The sequence below is a fragment of the Anomaloglossus baeobatrachus genome, chromosome 4 (assembly GCF_048569485.1).
Source record: "Anomaloglossus baeobatrachus isolate aAnoBae1 chromosome 4, aAnoBae1.hap1, whole genome shotgun sequence".
NCBI classification, from domain to species: domain Eukaryota; kingdom Metazoa; phylum Chordata; class Amphibia; order Anura; family Aromobatidae; genus Anomaloglossus; species Anomaloglossus baeobatrachus.
This window is the reverse complement of record NC_134356.1, coordinates 34,982,069-34,998,026: the sequence shown is the minus strand read 5'-3', so window position 1 is coordinate 34,998,026 and position 15,958 is coordinate 34,982,069. Positions and strand designations below refer to the sequence as shown.

At 51.2% G+C, this 15,958-nt stretch overlaps 1 protein-coding gene across 2 annotated transcripts in view; it reads left to right on the top strand.

The window, feature by feature from the left end:
- MATR3 (matrin 3) overlaps positions 1-15,958 on the top strand; it is a 77,554-nt gene that overhangs the window by 36,173 nt on the left and 25,423 nt on the right. For both annotated transcript variants that reach the window (XM_075344238.1, XM_075344236.1), the window contains 3 exons: positions 6,429-6,554; positions 7,129-7,299; positions 7,814-7,945. In XM_075344238.1, coding sequence (XP_075200353.1) covers positions 6,429-6,554; positions 7,129-7,299; positions 7,814-7,945 — 429 coding nt within the window. The remainder of the gene's footprint in view (positions 1-6,428; positions 6,555-7,128; positions 7,300-7,813; positions 7,946-15,958) is intronic.

Below are 15,958 nucleotides of genomic sequence, written 5' to 3'. Positions count from 1 at the left end.
AAAATTCCCTTCTTTCATTGCAAGCAAAATAAATGAAGATAATAATACCAAAGAATCTGTGATTGCAATAATTTTCAAGAAGAAACTGAGCATTATCTGACCGAATTGCAGGGGTGCCAATACTTTTGGCCAGCTGTGTGTGTATATATTATATTATAATATTATATTATTATACTTTAATATATTATACTATAATATATTATATAATAATATTATATTATAATATTATATTACATTATATTATATTTAAATTTAATATTTATATTTCTCCTCATTAACATCAGCTGATGTCTGCAAGTGCGGAGATATCTTTACTATACCTGAATGTTTAACTAAACCCCAAAGCTAAAAGTTTGGGGGGGGGTTCCTTTTTTTTTTTTTTTTCTTTGTCGCTCCATTGGGAGACCCAGACAATTGGGTGTATAGCTTCTGCCTCCGGAGGCCACACAAAGTATTACACTTAAAAGTGTAAAGCCCCTCCCCTTCTGCCTATACACCCCCCGTGCCTCACGGGCTCCTCAGTTTTTATGCTTTGTGCGAAGGAGGCTGACATCCACGCATAGCTCCACATCTTAGTCAGCAGCAGCTGCTGACTATGTCGGATGGAAGAAAAGAGGGCCCATAACAGGGCCCCCAGCATGCTCCCTTCTCACCCCACTCTGGTCGGCGGTGCTGTTAAGGTTGAGGTACCCATTGCGGGTACATAGGCAGGAGCCACATGCTGTTTTCCTTCCCCATCCCTTAATGGGCTCTGGGTGAAGTGGGATCCTAATCGGTCTCGAGGCACTGGGACCGTGCTCCCTCCGCAGCCCCTGGGGAATCTGCTGGACAGGAGCCGGGTATCGTCAGGGACAAGGCCCTGCTACTGTGAGGTACTCTGTGTCCCCCTGGGGGACCGCGCATGGAGCGCTTGTGCCATACACACTGCAGCACTGCTGGGTGTGTTAGTGCGCCGGGGACTACCGCGCCGGCCGCGCTTATTTGCCGGCCGCGCTTATAACTTTAGTCCCCGGCTTTTGCGGCCTAGTATCTCATATTCCCGCCCCCAGGCATGCCAGTCAGGGGAAGGGCGGGACGCTGCACAGGACGTCAGCGCTGAGGGCTGGAGCATACTTTGTATCCTCCTCCCCCCTCACTCAGCACAGTGGGGCATCAGATTCCCGCACTTTCTAGGGCACGCCCACGGCCCCCTCCTCCCCACAGAACGCCGGCAGCCATTCCTGTCAGCACTTCTGACGCTGGAGAGGAGAGACAACACGGCTCTGGGAGGCCCAGGCAGGGAATCTGGTGATCACACAACCGCTTTGAGCGGTCGGTAAGCAGCACCTGGGTGCTGGCCCCACTGAGTGCCGAAGTGTACATATATATATATATATATATATGCTTATATGCTATACATTTACACTGTACGGTCGCACTGTTGACTTTCGGCTATATACCCTCCTGGATTGTACTCAGAGGAGACAACAGCATGTCGTCCGCAAAAAGCAAGGGTGCCAAAGCACAGGCTTACATTGCAACCTGTACCTTATGTGCGGCTATACTACCGGCAGGTTCCACCGATCCTCATTGTGTGCATTGCTCGGCCCCTGTGGCACTTACTCAGCCGGAGCCTCTGCTACTGGTGGCCCAGGTGGAACCACCTGCTACCACTGTCCAGGTGACAGGGACAGAGTTTGCAGTATTTGCTGACAAACTGTCTGAGAGTATGGATAAATGGTCTGCTAAGATACTAGAAGCCTTACAGTCCAGACCGGTGACTCAGGCCACGGGCACTGTTGAATCATTGACCCCAGGCCCCCCTCAGTTGGAGCAGCAAAGTGCTCCTGGGGTGACCCATAGGTCCCAGGGTGAGGTCTCTGACACGGACCGCAGTCCCAGGCCGCCTAAGCGGGGTCGCTGGGAAATTCCCTCGACTTCATCACAGTGTTCAGGGTCTCAGCAGGAGGACTCTCCGGATGATGAAGCGGAGGTAGCAGATCAGGATTCTGATCCTGAGGCCGCTCTCAACCTAGATACACCTGAAGGTGACGCCATAGTGAATGACCTTATAGCGACCATCAATCAGGTGTTGGATATTTCTCCCCCAGCTCCTACAATTGAGGAGTCAGCTTCTCAGCAGGAGAAATTCCGTTTCAGGTTTCCCAAGCGTACATTGAGTACGTTTCTGGATCACTCTGACTTCAGAGAGGCAGTCCAGAAACGCCGAGCTTGTCCAGATAAGCGTTTTTCCAAGCGCCTTAAGGATACACGTTATCCCTTCCCCCCTGACGTTGTCAAGGGCTGGGCTCAGTGTCCCAAGGTGGATCCTCCAGTCTCCAGACTGGCGGCTAGATCCATAGTTGCAGTGGAAGATGGGGCTTCACTCAAAGATGCCACTGACAGACAGATGGAGCTCTGGTTGAAATCCATCTATGAAGCTATCGGCGCGTCTTTTGCTCCAGCATTCGCAGCCGTATGGGCACTCCAAGCTATCTCAGCTTGTCATGCGCAGATTAATGCAGTCACACGTACGTCTGCTCCGCAAGTGGTGTCCTTAACCTCTCAGGCGTCGGCGTTTGCGTCCTACGCCATTAATGCTGTCCTGGACTCTGCGAGCCGTACGGCGGTAGCATCCGCCAATTCGGTGGCAGTCCGCAGGGCCATGTGGCTACGTGAATGGAAGGCAGACTCTGCTTCCAAAAAGTTCTTAACCGGTTTGCCATTTTCTGGCGACCGTCTGTTTGGTGAGCGATTGGATGAAATCATTAAACAATCCAAGGGAAAGGACTCATCCTTACCCCAGTCCAAACCAAACAGACCTCAACCACGGAAGGTACAATCGAGGTTTCGGTCCTTTCGGTCCGCGGGCAGGTCTCAATTCTCCTCGTCCAAAAGGCCTCAGAAGGATCAGAGGAACTCCGATTCATGGCGGTCTAAGTCACGTCCTAAAAAGACCGCCGGGGGAACCGCTCCCAAAGCGGCCTCCTCATGACTTTCGGCCTCCCCAAACCGCATCCTCGGTCGGTGGCAGGCTTTCCCGCTTTTGCGACGCCTGGCTGCCACAGGTAAAAGACCGTTGGGTGAGAGACATTCTGTCTCACGGTTACAGGATAGAGTTCAACTCTCGTCCTCCGACTCGGTTCTTCAGAACATCTCTGCCCCCCGAGCGAGCCGAGGCTCTTCTTCAGGCGGTGTGCACTCTGAAGGCAGAAGGAGTGGTGATCCCTGTTCCTTTTCAGCAACAGGGTCACGGTTTTTACTCCAACTTGTTCGTGGTGCCGAAAAAGGACGGATCCTTCCGTCCTGTTCTGGACCTAAAACTGCTCAACAAACATGTAAAAACCAGGCGGTTCCGGATGGAATCGCTCTGCTCCGTCATCGCCTCAATGTCCCAAGGAGATTTCCTAGCATCAATCGACATCAAAGATGCTTATCTCCACGTACCGATTGCTCCAGAGCATCAGCGCTTCCTGCGTTTCGCCATAGGGGACGAACACCTTCAGTTCGTGGCACTGCCTTTCGGCTTGGCGACAGCCCCACGGGTCTTCACCAAGGTCATGGCAACAGTAGTAGCAGTTCTGCACTCTCAGGGACACTCGGTGATCCCTTACTTAGACGATCTGCTTGTCAAGGCACCCTCTCAAGTGGCATGCCAACACAGCCTGAGCATTGCTCGAGAGACTCTCCAGAGTTTCGGGTGGATCATCAATTTTCCAAAGTCAAATCTGTCACCGGCCCAATCACTGACATATCTTGGCATGGAGTTTCATACTCTCTCAGCGATAGTGAAGCTTCCGCTGGACAAACAGCGTTCACTACAGACAGGGGTGCAATCTCTCCTTCAAGGCCAGTCACACCCCTTGCGGCGCCTCATGCACTTCCTAGGGAAGATGGTAGCAGAAATGGAGGCAGTTCCTTTTGCGCAGTTTCATCTGCGTCCACTTCAATGGGACATTCTCCGCAAATGGGACAGGAAGTCGACGTCCCTCGACAGGAACGTCTCCCTTTCTCGGGCAGCCAAGGCTTCCCTTCAGTGGTGGCTTCTTCCCACTTCTCTGTCGAAGGGGAAATCCTTCCTGCCCCCATCCTGGGCTGTGGTCACGACGGACGCGAGCCTGTCAGGGTGGGGAGCGGTTTTTCTCCACCACAGGGCTCAGGGTACATGGACTCAGCCAGAGTCCTCCCTTCAGATCAATGTTCTGGAGATAAGGGCAGTGTATCTTGCCCTAAAGGCGTTCCAGCCGTGGCTGGAAGGCAAGCAGATCCGAATTCAGTCGGACAACTCCACAGCGGTGGCATACATCAACCACCAAGGCGGAACACGCAGTCGGCAAGCCTTCCAGGAAGTCCGGCGGATTCTGCTATGGGTGGAAGCCACAGCCTCCACCATATCCGCAGTTCACATCCCGGGCGTAGAAAACTGGGAAGCAGACTTTCTCAGTCGCCAGGGCATGGACGCAGGGGAATGGTCCCTTCACCCGGATGTGTTTCAGGAGATCTGTTGCCGCTGGGGGATGCCGGACGTTGACCTAATGGCGTCCCGGCACAACAACAAGGTCCCGACATTCATGGCACGGTCTCAAGATCACAGAGCTCTGGCGGCAGACGCTTTAGTTCAGGATTGGTCGCAGTTTCAACTCCCTTATGTGTTTCCTCCTCTGGCACTGTTGCCCAGAGTGTTACGCAAGATCAGGTCCGACTGCCGCCGCGCCATCCTCGTCGCTCCAGACTGGCCGAGGAGGTCGTGGTACCCGGATCTGTGGCATCTCACGGTGGGCCAACCGTGGGCACTACCAGACCGACCAGACTTGCTGTCTCAAGGACCGTTTTTCCATCTGAATTCTGCGGCCCTCAACCTGACTGTGTGGCCATTGAGTCCTGGATCCTAGCGTCTTCAGGGTTATCTCAAGAGGTCATTGCCACTATGAGACAGGCTAGGAAACCAACGTACGCCAAAATCTACCACAGGACGTGGAGGATATTCTTATCTTGGTGCTCTGATCAGGGTTTTTCTCCCTGGCCATTTGCCTTGCCCACTTTTCTTTCCTTCCTTCAATCCGGATTGGAAAAAGGTTTGTCGCTCGGCTCCCTTAAGGGACAAGTCTCAGCGCTCTGTGTTCTTTCAGAAGCGCCTAGCCAGACTTCCACAGGTACGCACGTTCCTGCAGGGGGTTTGTCACATCGTCCCTCCTTACAAGCGGCCGTTAGAACCCTGGGATCTGAACAGGGTGCTGATGGCTCTTCAGAAACCACCTTTCGAGCCAATGAGGGATATTCCTCTCTCACGCCTTTCGCAGAAAGTGGCCTTCCTAGTAGCAGTCACATCACTTCGGAGAGTGTCTGAGCTAGCAGCGCTGTCATGCAAAGCCCCTTTCCTGGTGTTTCACCAGGACAAGGTGGTTCTGCGTCCGGTTCCGGAATTTCTCCCTAAGGTGGTATCCCCTTTCATCTCAATCAGGATATCTCCTTACCCTCTTTTTGTCCTCATCCAGTTCACCAATGTGAAAGGGATTTGCACTTGTTAGATCTGGTGAGAGCACTCAGACTCTACATTTCTCGTACGGCGCCCCTGCGCCGCTCGGATGCACTCTTTGTCCTTGTCGCTGGCCAGCGTAAAGGGTCACAGGCTGCCAAATCAACCCTGGCTCGGTGGATCAAGGAACCTATTCTCGAAGCTTACCGATCTTCTGGGCTTCCGGTTCCCTCAGGGCTAAGGGCCCATTCTACCAGAGCCGTGGGTGCGTCCTGGGCTTTGCGGCACCGGGCTACGGCTCAGCAGGTGTGTCAGGCGGCTACCTGGTCGAGCCTGCACACTTTCACGAAACACTATCAGGTGCATACCTATGCTTCGGCAGATGCCAGCCTAGGAAGGCAGGTCCTTCAGGCGGCGGTTGCCCACCTGTAGGAAGGGGCCGTTTTACGGCTCTATTTCGAGGTTTTACTTTACCCACCCAGGGACTGCTTTTGGACGTCCCAATTGTCTGGGTCTCCCAATGGAGCGACAAAGAAGAAGGGAATTTTGTTTACTTACCGTAAATTCCTTTTCTTCTAGCTCCAATTGGGAGACCCAGCACCCGCCCCTGTTCCCTTCGGGCTGTTGTTCTTTGGGTACACATGTTGTTCATGTTCAATGGTTTCAGTTCTCCGAAATTTCTTCGGACTGAATTTACTTTAAACCAATTTATAACTTTCCTCCTTCTTGCTTTTGCACCAAAACTGAGGAGCCCGTGATGCACGGGGGTGTATAGGCAGAAGGGGAGGGGCTTTACACTTTTAAGTGTAATACTTTGTGTGGCCTCCGGAGGCAGAAGCTATACACCCAATTGTCTGGGTCTCCCAATTGGAGCTAGAAGAAAAGGAATTTACGGTAAGTAAACAAAATTCCCTTCTTTTTGCACATTTATAATAAAATGTTATGTTTTTGTTTTTCTTTTTACCCCTGAAAGGCATTTATTGAAATGTCCAATCCAGAAGATGCGATGGCGGCAGTTGACTATTACAGCACGAATCAAGCTCTGATCCTGGGGAAGCCGGTCCGCGTCCACTTGTCTCAGAAATATAAACGTATTAAGGTGAGTTCTCAACTATTTTTGAATCCATTTTTTTTATATATTTTTTTTGGGTCGTGTATATGCAAGAAAGTACCTTTTATGATAGACTTGAAGGGGTTAACCCTCACTTAAATACTGTTTTGTTTTTTTTTTCTACTGTAAAATAAAAAACACATCTCCCCCAATCGGTGCCTCATCGGTTCAGTGTCTCCCAGTGGTTGCGTGACCTTGGCTGGATCACTCACATGTCCTAGTAATCAGCGGCCAAGGCAAATTGATACGACACATGAGGGCTGCAGCCAATGTCACACGAGCGCTCGAAAGACCTGGAGCCCACGTTGCTGGAACGGTGCCGGTACAAAAATTGAAAGGGGTTGTCCAGGTTTTGATACAAAGCAGTCACTCTTGTCTGCATCCACACACAGTGTGGAAGTCATTGCCCACAACCTCCTGTTACCAGTTTATTCATACGTTTCCACTATTTATTCATGTGTTTTTGCAGGAAGATTAATTGAGGAACAAAACAGTGCCAGGGACCTAAAGTAGAAACTTGCAACCTAGAATTCCAATCTTGAGCTTTTATATTTCTTTTTAGAAAATTGATACGCAGCCTGACGCAAGAGATGAACCCAAAAAATCAGAACCGGGCAAAGTCGTGCACCTGAGTAAGCTACCCAGTGTCGGCTACACGGACGCTGCACTTGTAAAGCTCGCCGAGGACTTTGGCAAAGTGAAAACCTATATTCTGATGAGAGTAAGGAATCAGGTAAGGTTACAGCAGGCGGCTGTCGTGGACATGTTAGATATTAGTGTTGTGATTTTTTTTTTTCTTCTTTCTAATAATAAATACGTGTGTGTATGTAGGTGTATGTATGTATGTACAGTATGCATGTGTATATATGTATGTAATGTGTATCTATGTGTGTATATATGTATGTGTATGTAATGTGTAGGTATGTGTGTGTATATATGTATGTATTGTATGTATGAATGTGTATGTATGCATGTGTACGTATGTCTGTATGTAATGTGTGTGTATATGTATGTGTTTATATGTAAGTTTGTGTAATATAATTATATATGGACGTGTATGTATATGTATGTATGTATGTGTGTATATATTATATAAAATGTATGTATATATATATATATGTATATGTGTGTGTGTGTGTGTGTATATGTATGTATGTGTGTATATATAATATATATATATGTGTAATATTGTATGTTACAACATATGTGCATACATACATAATGTAGTGTATATATTTTCATTTTAGGCCTTCATTGAAATGGAGAAACTGGAAGACGCTCAGGACATGGTAAAGCGCTGCGAGATCGTCCCTCTAGTCTTTCATGGAAAAACCTTGAAGGTAGACCTGTCTGAAAGATACAAGAGGCTTGTGCTAAGGGTAAGCATGGCTTTGTTCCTGAGAGGGTCATTTATTGTGTTTATATGATAGGTCATTAGTCTAATATATAAAGCTCAGTGTGTGTGTGTGTGTGTGTGTGTGTGTGTGTGTGTGTGTGTGTCCGCTAAAGGAATTTGCACCGTCGCATTTACAATCACGAAATTTTGCACAGACGCCCCATGTGACTCAGGGAACATCATAGACTTTTCTTCAGCGCTCTATTGGGAGACCCAGACGATTGGGGTATAGCTACTGCCCTCTGGAGGCCACACAAAGCACTACATTAAAAGTGCAAGGCCCCTCCCCCTCTGGCTATACCCCCCCGTGGTATCACGGGTTCTCCAGTTTTAGCTTTGTGTGCGAAGGAGGTCAGACATTACATGCATAGCTCCACAGATTTTAGTCAGCAGTAGCTGCTGACTGTTTCGGATGGAAGAAAAGAGGACACATATAGTGTCCCCAGCATGCTCCCTTCTCACCCCTGGATGGTGTTGTAAGGTTGAGGTACCTATTGCTGGTACAGGGCTGGAGCCTGACATGCTGTTTTCCTTCCACATCCCCTTGTAGGGCTCTGTGGAAGTGGGATCCTGCCGGCCTCTCAGCTCTGATGCCGGGCTCCATCCACAGACCCATTAGAACCTGATGGAGACGGAGCAGGAGTACGATCAGGGACAGGCCCTGCATCATACAGGTACTCTGTGTCCCCGGCAGGCACAGACACACTCCGGGCTGGCTGGGTGTTGTAGTGCGCCGGGGACCGCAACGTGGAGTTGGTGTCCCTACAGATTACTGGGGGATTGTTTGTGTTTGGGAACGCAGCGCCGACCCCCTCTGGACCGGGCGGCGCTGCTGTGACTTGTGGTGCGCCGGGGATCCGCCGTCCGCGCTTTTACGGCGGCGGCGGTTATAAATTTAGTCCCCGGCTTTTTGGGCCTAGGACGCCGGCAGCTCCGTTTCGTTCCCGCCCCCACCCTGTCATTCAGGGTAGGGGAGAGACGCTGTTCGCTAGCAGCGACGAGGGCTGGAGCCTGATTTACATGCTCCAGCCCTCTCACTTGGCACAGAGGGAAGCAGGCTTCCCGCTCTTGGCCAGGAACGCCCAGGGCCCGCCCCCCTTCCTCTCTCGAGACGCCGGCAGCCATTACATGCATGCCTGGCTGGAGGAAGGACGCAAGGCTCTGGGAGACCTGGACTAGGGGCTATCTGGCGACCACACACCCGCTTTTTAAGCGGGCGGTAAGCGATTTTTCTGTGCTGGTCCCTCTAGTGCCTCACTGTGTATCAGTGTACTGGGTACAGATATATAGTTATTGTATTACTTGCACTGTGAGGTGCGCTTCTGGCTGCATATCCCAGATCGCTCTGTGGAAGCAGCAACATGTCATCCTCAAAACGCAAGGCGGCCAAGGCAAAAAGGGCTGTGTATACTGCGTGTGCTGCATGTGGGGCTAATCTACCAGCAGGCTCCGATGACCCCCATTGTGTGCAATGCTCCGACCCGGTGCTGCTTCGCCAGCCGGAGTCAGGAGAGGTAGCGACCCAGGCTGAGACGCTTGTAAGTTCTGCCCCGGTGACAGGGACAGACTTTGCAGTTTTTGCAGATAATATGTCTGTATCTATGGCAAAAATCCTTGAGACCTTGCAATCTATGCATGGGGCTCAGTCTCTGGGCACGGCGAGGCCTCTGTCCTCAGGTCCCCCTTACTTGGAATGTATCCAGCCCACAGGGGGGTCCCCGGCTTCACAGGCCGAGGATTATGACTCAGATGATGGCCCCAGCCACCCTAAGCGAGCTCGCTGGGAAAGACCCTCGACGTCTTCACACTGCTCAGGGTCTCAGCGCAATCAGTCTCCCTGTGATGTGTCTGATGAGAGTGATCAGGAATCCACTCCTGGAACCCCTCTCAACCTGGATACCCCGGATGGGGATGCCATGGTAAACGACCTTATCTCAGCCATCAATAGGCTGTTGGATATTTCTCCCCCAGCCCCTTCAGCAGAAGAGGCGGCTGCGGAGCAGGAAAAGTTTCGTTTCCTTTATCCCAAGCGTAAATTGAGTGCTTTGTTAGATCACTCTGACTTCAGAGAATCAATCCAGAAGCACGACGCTCACCCAGAAAGGCGTTTCTCTAAACGATCTAAAGATACGCGTTTCCCTTTCCCCCCTGAGGTGGTCAAGCGCTGGACACAGTGTCCAAAGGTAGACCCCCCGATTTCCAAACTTGCAGCTAGATCCATAGTTGCAGTGGAGGATGGCGCTTCACTTAAAGATGCCAATGACAGACAGATGGACCTTTGGTTAAAATCTGTCTATGAAGCTATAGGCGCGTCGTTTGCTCCGGCATTCGCAGCCGTATGGGCACTCCAGGCTATTTCAGCTGGCTTAGCAAAAGTGGATGCTATCATGCATCCAGCAGTGCCGCAAGTGGCGCACCTTACCACGCAGATGTCGGCGTTTGCGTCTTACGCTATCAATGCGGTCCTAGAATCTACCAGTCGCACCTCAATGGCGTCCGCCAATTCGGTAGTTTTGCGCAGAGCCTTGTGGTTAAAGGACTGGAAAGCAGATGCTGGTTCCAAAAAATGTTTAACCAGTTTGCCTTTGTCTAGAGAGAGACTGTTTGGCGAGCCATTGGCTGACATCATTAAGCAGTCCAAGGGTAAAGACTCCTCTTTACCACAACCCAGAACATCCAAACCTCAGCAGAAAAAGTGGCAGCAGAGGTTTCAGTCCTTTCGAGGTTCGGGCAAGACACCATTTACCTCGTCCAAAGGGACTCAGAGGACGCAAAGAAACTCAGATTCGTGGCGGACTCACACACGCCCCAAGAAAGCAAATGGAGGTACCGCTTCCAAAGCGGCTACCTCATGACTTCCAGCCCCCCCCCTCCGCATCGCCGGTCGGGGGCAGGCTCTCCCGCTTTTCCGGCATTTGGATGTCACAGGTCAAAGACCGGTGGGTGACGGACATTTTGTCTCGCGGGTACAGAATCGAGTTCAATTCTCGTCCTCCAGCTCGGTTCTTCAGAACCTCCCCACATCCAGACCGAGCAGATGCTCTGCTGCAGGCGGTGGATTCCCTAAAAGCGGAAGGAGTGGTTATCCCAGTCCCTCCTCAGGAACAAGGGCAAGGGTTTTACTCCAATCTCTTTGTGGTTCCAAAAAAGGACGGCTCGTTCCGTCCTGTTCTGGACCTAAAACGGCTCAACAAACATGTGCACGCCAGGAGGTTCCGGATGGAAACCCTCCGCTCTGTCATTGCCTCAATGTCCAGAGGAGACTTCCTTGCCTCAATAGACATCAAAGATGCTTATCTCCACGTGCCAATTGCTACAGAACATCAACGTTTTCTACGTTTTGTGATAGGAGACGACCATTTTCAGTTCGTAGCTCTTCCATTTGGTCTGGCGACAGCCCCACGGGTCTTCACCAAGGTCATGGCGGCGGTGGTAGCAGTCTTGCACTCTCAGGGACACTCGGTGATCCCTTACCTAGACGACTTATTGGTCAAAGCTCCCTCTCAGGAGGCATGTCAGCACAGCCTGAATGCTACGCTGGAGACTCTACAGTCTTTCGGATGGATCATCAACTTTCCAAAGTCGATCCTATCACCGACTCAGTCACTAACGTATCTTGGCATGGAGTTTCATACTCTAGCAGCGATAGTGAAGCTTCCGCTGGACAAGCAGCGGTCACTACAGACAGGGGTGCAATCTCTTCTGCAGGGCCAGTTGCATCCCTTGCGGCGCCTCATGCATTTCCTAGGGAAGATGGTGGCAGCCATGGAAGCAGTTCCCTTTGCGCAGTTTCATCTGCGCCCACTTCAATGGGACATTCTCCGCCAATGGGACGGGAAGTCAACGTCCCTGGACAGGAAAGTCTCGCTTTCCCAGACGGCCAAGGACTCTCTACAATGGTGGCTCCTTCCCACCTCATTATCTCAGGGAAGATCCTTCCTGCCCCCATCCTGGGCAGTAGTTACGACAGATGCGAGTCTGTCGGGGTGGGGAGCAGTGTTTCTCCACCACAGGGCTCAGGGGACGTGGACTCCGCAGGAGTCCACCCTTCAGATCAATGTTCTGGAAATCAGAGCAGTGTATCTTGCCCTACTGGCCTTCCAGCAGTGGCTGGAAGGAAAGCAGATCCGAATCCAATCGGACAACTCCACAGCGGTGGCATACATCAACCACCAAGGAGGGACGCGCAGTCGGCAAGCCTTCCAAGAAGTCCGGCGCATTCTAATGTGGGTGGAGGACAGAGCATCCACCATATCCGCGGTTCACATCCCAGGCGTAGAAAACTGGGAAGCAGACTTCCTCAGTCGCCAGGGCATGGACGCAGGGGAATGGTCCCTTCACCCGGACGTGTTTCAGGAAATCTGTCGCCGCTGGGGAGTGCCGGACGTCGACCTAATGGCATCCCGGCACAACAACAAGGTCCCGGCATTCATGGCGAGGTCGCGCGATCAAAGAGCTCTGGCGGCAGACGCCTTGGTTCAAGATTGGTCGCAGTTTCAGCTCCCTTACGTGTTTCCGCCTCTGGCGCTCTTGCCCAGAGTGCTACGCAAGATCAGATCCGAGTGCAGCCGCATCATACTCGTCGCTCCAAACTGGCCGAGGAGGTCGTGGTATCCGGATCTGTGGCATCTCACGATCGGTCGACCGTGGTCACTGCCAGACCGACCAGACTTACTGTCCCAAGGGCCGTTTTTCCATCAGAATTCTGCGGCCCTGAACCTGACTGTGTGGCCATTGAGTCCTGGATCCTAGCATCTGCAGGATTATCTCAAGGAGTGATTGCCACAATGAGACAAGCTAGAAAGTCGAATTCTGCTAAGATCTACCACAGAACGTGGAAGATTTTCTTATCCTGGTGCTCGGCCCAGGGAGTGTCTCCCTGGCCATTTGCATTACCCAAGTTTCTTTCTTTCCTGCAATCGGGGTTAGAAAAGGGCTTGTCGCTCAGCTCCCTTAAAGGGCAAGTTTCGGCACTATCCGTGTTTTTTCAGAAGCGTCTAGCACGTCTTCCTAAGGTGCGCACGTTCCTGCAGGGGGTCTGTCATATTGTGCCCCCGTACAAGCGACCGTTAGATCCATGGGATCTGAACAGGGTACTAGTTGCTCTCCAGAAGCCGCCCTTCGAGCCTCTGAAGGAAGTTTCCTTTTCTCGGCTGTCGCAGAAAGTGGCGTTTCTTGTTGCCATCACATCGCTTCGGCGAGTGTCTGAGCTGGCAGCTCTGTCATCCAAGGCTCCCTTCCTGGTGTTCCACCAGGACAAGGTTGTGCTGCGCCCCATTCCGGAGTTTCTTCCTAAGGTCGTATCCTCTTTTCATCTTAATCAGGATATTTCCTTGCCTTCTTTTTGCCCTCATCCGGTTCACCGGTATGAAAAGGACTTACGTTTGCTAGATCTGGTGAGAGCACTCAGAATCTACATTTCCCGCACGGCGCCCATACGCCGTTCCGATGCACTTTTTGTCCTTGTCGCTGGTCCGCGCAAGGGGTTGCAGGCTTCTAAAGCCACCCTGGCTCGATGGATCAAAGAACCAATTCTTGAAGCCTACCGTTCTGCGGGGCTTCCGGTTCCTTCAGGGCTAAAAGCCCACTCAACCAGAGCCGTGGGTGCGTCCTGGGCATTACGTCACCAGGCTTCGGCTCAACAGGTGTGCCAGGCAGCTACCTGGTCCAGTCTGCACACTTTCACCAAGCATTATCAGGTGCATACCTATGCTTCGGCGGATGCCAGCTTAGGTAGAAGAGTCCTGCAGGCGGCAGTGACACCCCCATAGGGGAGGGCTGTTTTGCAGCTCTAACATGAGGTATTTATTTACCCACCCAGGGACAGCTTTTGGACGTCCCAATCGTCTGGGTCTCCCAATAGAGCGCTGAAGAAGAAGGGAATTTTGTTACTTACCGTAAATTCCTTTTCTTCTAGCTCTTATTGGGAGACCCAGCACCCGCCCTGTTGTCCTTCGGGATGTTTTTTTGTTGTTTGCGGGTACACATGTTGTTCATGTTGAACGGTTTTTCAGTTCTCCGATGTTATTCGGAGTTAATTTGTTTAAACCAGTTATTGGCTTCCTCCTTCTTGCTTTGGCACTAAAACTGGAGAACCCGTGATACCACGGGGGGGTATAGCCAGAGGGGGAGGGGCCTTGCACTTTTAATGTAGTGCTTTGTGTGGCCTCCAGAGGGCAGTAGCTATACCCCAATCGTCTGGGTCTCCCAATAAGAGCTAGAAGAAAAGGAATTTACGGTAAGTAACAAAATTCCCTTCTTTTGACGGAAAAATTTAACCCTGCACTTTACAGTTACACTCCAAAATCCTGCCTCCATTAAACTGAATGGAGGTGGGAGCTACAAGCTATTAATTGCAACGGTCAGTGGTTGCTATAGGAACAAAATAAGCTCTTAGTATAAGAAGCTTATGTGTGAGGTAATATGATGTGGGTGGGGAGACTAATAGAGAGACACGGACAGGGAGATAGAGACAGACCGGGGCAAAGAGACAGTTACTTTCCCGGGCAACGCCCGGGTACTACAGCTAGTCCCTAATAAAGGTAGGTATCTAGTCCCAGACCCCCTATTGATGCTGCCCTGTCACAGGCAGACTCCGTGGAAAGACTAGTCTGGTAAACCACTTCTTGCAGTTCAGCATCCAGGGGAGTGATATTTAGATGGCTTTCATGATTTTTCAGTTTGCTTTTTGTTTTGTTTTGGTTTTTTTTTTTAATATGGGGAAAAAATATTCCAAAATTTCCTGAGCCTTAAAGGAAATCTGAGATCAGCGAGATGTAGGGGCAGAAACATTGATTCCAGCAATGTGTCACTTACTGGTCTGCATACTGTCATTGTAATACAATTACTGTGCTCGCTATAACCCCGCCCCAACACTGATTGGCAGCTTTCTGCATACACTAGCAATCAGTGATGGAGGCGGGGTTACACAGCAGCAGGACTAGGAGGCCAAGACACCTAGTCCTTTAGTGATCAGTGTTTTATCAACAGAAGATATAATTGTATGTGTGTATATAATATAGAATATATACGTGTGTGTGTGTGTGTGTGTGTGTGTGTGTGCCCCTGCCTCCTGTGACCTTGCTTCACTACCAACAACCCCCTTCCTCCCCACCGGTAAGACACCAGGCTCTGGCAAAAATTAAGAGGCCACTGCAAAATTTTCCCTTTTTCTGATTTTTCTCTTTATATTTTTGAGTGAAATGTGAATTGTTCTTTTCTTTGTCGCTCCATTGGGAGACCCAGACAATTGGGTGTATAGCTTCTGCCTCCGGAGGCCACACAAAGTATTACACTTTAAAAAGTGTAACCCCTCCCCTCTGCTATACACCCTCCCGTGCATCACGGGCTCCTCAGTTTTTATGCTTTGTGCGAAGGAGGCACACATGCACACATAGCTCCACAATTTAGTCAGCAGCAGCTGCTGACTATATCGGATGGAAGAAAAGTGGGCAAATATAGGGCCCCCGGCATGCTCCCTTCTCACCCCACTCTGGTCGGCGGTGCTGTTAAGGTTGAGGTACCCATTGCGGGTACATAGGCAGGAGCCAACATGCTGTTTTCCTTCCCCATCCCTGCAGGGCTCTGGGTGAAGTGGGATCCATAATCGGTCTCCAGACACTGGGACCGTGCTCCCTCCGCAGCCCCTGGGGAATCTGCTGGACAGGAGCTGGGTATCGTCAGGGACATGGCCCTGCTACTGTGAGGTACTCTGTGTCCCCTTGGGGACGGCGCATGGAGCACTTGTGTCAGAACACGCTGCAGCACTGCTGGGCGTGTTAGTGCGCCGGGACTACAGCGCTGACCGCGCTTGTTTGCCGGCCGCGCTTATAACTCTAGTCCCCGGCTTCTGCGGCCTAGTACCGCATATTGCCACCCCCGGGCCTGCCAGTCAGGGGAAGGGAGGGACGCTGCACTGGAAGATTCCCGCACTTTCTAGGGCAAGGTGCTCTGTGTCCCCGTTGGGACGGCGCATAAAGCACCTTGGGCCCAGACG